At 34.3% G+C, this 3314-nt stretch overlaps 1 protein-coding gene across 1 annotated transcript; it reads left to right on the top strand.

Moving 5' to 3' along the window:
* Positions 1-991: 991 nt before the first annotated feature.
* On the top strand, positions 992-3058 carry LOC101247040 (uncharacterized). Its single transcript, XM_004243718.5, has one exon. The coding sequence runs from the start codon at positions 1285-1287 to the stop codon at positions 2743-2745; it is 1461 nt and encodes a 486-aa protein (XP_004243766.1). The 5' UTR covers positions 992-1284; the 3' UTR covers positions 2746-3058.
* The last annotated feature ends 256 nt before the right edge of the window (positions 3059-3314 follow it).

Here is a 3314-nt window from a genome sequence, read left to right as displayed (position 1 = left end):
ACTGTCAAAAAATACATTTTCAAAATACTTTCAGCAAAACTCATATTAAGAATGATGTATTTTTCTTTTTCATCTTTAAAAAAGAATGGACCTTTTATTTTGAAAATTTTTAATTTCGATTTATTAAATGACATGTTTTATGATAGAAGATTAAAAACATTTCGCATGATTTTAATTTAAGATTACAAGATAGAAAAGTGTTACTTTCTTCTTTCACTTTTACTTATTACTTATTACAACAATGTTTATTCAACTTGTCACTTTTGACATATCAAGAAAAAACAATAATTCTTTTTATGTTTTACCGTCAACATTAAATACTCCTTCCGTCTCATATTATGTGGTACAATTTCCTTTTTGGTCAGTTCCAAAAAGAATATTACATTTCCTTATATAGTAAGTATGTAAATGTATAATTCCTCTTTTACCCTTTTTAGTGCCACATAATTTTAAACATAGTACTCTAATACAATTATGAAAAGAGAGAAAGGCGAACTTACCTTTTTGAAGGATAATTTGGTAAACATTTCAAAATCTTCGTTATTTTTTAAACTTTATGACCAACCAAATGTTGTCACATAAAATGGGACACAAGAAATACTAATTTTTCAAGACGTCATTTAATAGACATAATCCGGTAAACTATCTATATTAATAATCTCTCCGTTTAAAAAAGAATGATCTTCTTTTTCTTTAAGTCTGATTAAAAATAATGATTTTTTTTTTAACATTTTAATTTCAACTTTCCATATGACATTTTTAAAATGACAAAATTAAAGGACAATTTTATACATTTCACTTTAACTTTATTATAGGACTACAAAATTTAAAAGTATTTTTTATTTTCTTAAATTTTGTGTCAAGTCAAATAATTGATTATTGTTTATGTAATAAAGAAAGTAATTATTTTGTTAATGAGCCTGTCATGTTAAAATGTGACAAATAAAATTAATTATAAAATATAGTATTTATTATTTAAAATTCTGTATTAAGTCAAATAGGGTTACTAAATAAAGTGGTATGCACATACCCATTTATGTAAACTACGAACCTAATCTTCTTCCTTAGAAGTCCAGCATCTGAGTTTGTTGAAACCGGCTTTTCAACTAATTCATCATTCCATTATCCTTCATTCACACTCCATTTTCCTGTAGTGACTTCACACAAAGCAACTTCAGGAATCAGGGGAAGAGAGAGCCTTTTCATTCGATTTCAGGTAAACTCATTCTTGATAGCAGCAGGCTACACCTTTTCAATTTTCGATACTATTACGTTTTTTTGTCGATGATGAATTCCAATTCAGTGTCCTTCAAGCCTATGGCTGTACTCACAAAAGAGGATGAAGACCCACCAATTTCCTCCACTTCATTGCTTTCTTTTGACACAGATGACTGTTCCCCATCGTCTCCTACAAAAACCCCTTTCAATTCGGTAATTTTGACAGCTTTGATTCTCGTCACTTGTGTATCTCTATCTACTGCTGTTACCTTTGCTTTCCTCTTCTTTTCACATTCTTCTATCTCCTCTATTTCGCATGTAACACGCTCACGTCCACTTCAAAAACTCAAACATCCTGTTGTTCTCTTGATTTCATCTGATGGGTTTCGCTTTGGGTATCAGTACAAGACAGATACCCCTAATATCCGTAGATTGATTACGAATGGGACAGAAGCTGAACTGGGTTTAATTCCTGTATTCCCAACTTTGACTTTTCCTAATCATTATGCTATTGTTACTGGTTTGTACCCTGCTTATCATGGTATTATAAATAACAATTTCCTTGATCCGATTAGTGGAGAGCATTTCACTATGGGGAGTCATGATCCTAAGTGGTGGCTAGGTGAGCCGCTTTGGGAGACTGTAGTCAATCATGGTCTTAAGGCTGCTACTTATTTCTGGCCTGGATCTGAGGTAAATAAAGGAGGCTGGACCTGTCCAGAGTCTCTTTGTAAGAGGTATAATGGTTCTGTGCCATTTGAAGAACGAGTTGATACTGTTTTGAAATATTTTGATTTGCCAAATGATGAAATTCCGTCGTTTATGACACTCTATTTTGAAGACCCTGATCATCAGGGTCACAAGGTTGGGCCAGATGACCCTCAAATCACTGAAGCCATTGCAAGAGTTGATAGCATGATTGGGAAGTTGATCAAAGGCTTAGAAGCAAGAGGGGTTTTTGAGGATGTGAATATTATAATGGTTGGCGATCATGGTATGGTTGGCACCTGCGATAGAAAGTTAATTTTCTTGGAGGATTTGGCTCCATGGATTGACATTCCAAAGGATTGGATACAGTCATATAGTCCATTGCTTTCCATTCGTCCACCACCAAGTTACTCTGCCAAGGATGTAGTTACCAAGATGAATGAGGGCTTAAAGTCAGAGAAGGTTAAGAATGGGCAGTATTTGAAAGTCTATCTAAAAGAGGAACTGCCTGATCGGCTGCACTATTCTGCGAGTGACCGAATACCAACCATCATTGGGTTGATCGATGAAGCATTTAAGGTTGAACAGAAGAGCTCAAAGAGGTTCGAATGTGGTGGAGCTCATGGTTATGACAATGCATTCTTCTCAATGAGGACCATTTTCATTGGCCATGGTCCTAAGTTTGCTAGTGGCCGTAAAGTCCCATCTTTTGAGAATGTTCAGATTTACAACGTGGTTACCAAAATCCTTAATATACAAGGAGCACCCAATAATGGGACGACAACATTTCCAGACACGATTCTCTTACCCAGCCACTGAGATGCAGCTAGTTATGAAAATATTCTCTATGCTACCAGAGGTGAGAGATCATCATGTGATTTTTAGATGCTTCTCTTAACAATTAGTAAATATTGTCAAGTTCATTCAAGGTGATGATCTAGTGATGAAGGTTATGCACCTCTGTACCTCGTGGCATCACTTCACTTTTGTCGGCTTCCAGATTTATAGTCTATAAGGTGTTGCAACTTCTATTTTGTAGCTGGCTTATTTCAAGATTAGTAAATTGTTGCTGCTATGTAGATTGAATATGAATTTATAAATGAACAATGTTCAATATATTTGTTGACCATAATCGGTATTCTACCTTTTACTCCATTTTTCTGTCATGTATTACGTTATCATCTCCTTATATTTGTAGATTTAAGAATTGTACAATCTCCTGCGTCCCCTTATTATAATGACGAGGGAGAACTTGGAAAGTAGAATAGAAAAACCAAAAGTCAAGTATCTGTTTGCCACGTGTGATGGGTGGTAAGAATATTAAGTTCATTGACACCATAGCCTGTGCTCTTGATCAAGGGTTAAGCTTATATTTAGTTTATGTAGTC

Source organism: Solanum lycopersicum, chromosome 7, assembly GCF_036512215.1.
Source record: "Solanum lycopersicum chromosome 7, SLM_r2.1".
Lineage (NCBI taxonomy): Eukaryota > Viridiplantae > Streptophyta > Magnoliopsida > Solanales > Solanaceae > Solanum > Solanum lycopersicum.
The sequence above is the reverse complement of the archived record's forward strand: the minus strand, read 5'-3'. Positions and strand labels throughout refer to the sequence as shown.

What these genes read in the sequence shown, in the direction of transcription:
- LOC101247040 (XM_004243718.5), top strand. Translation starts at nt 1,285, where the DNA reads ATGATGAATTCCAATTCAGTGTCCTTCAAGCCTATGGCTGTACTCACA.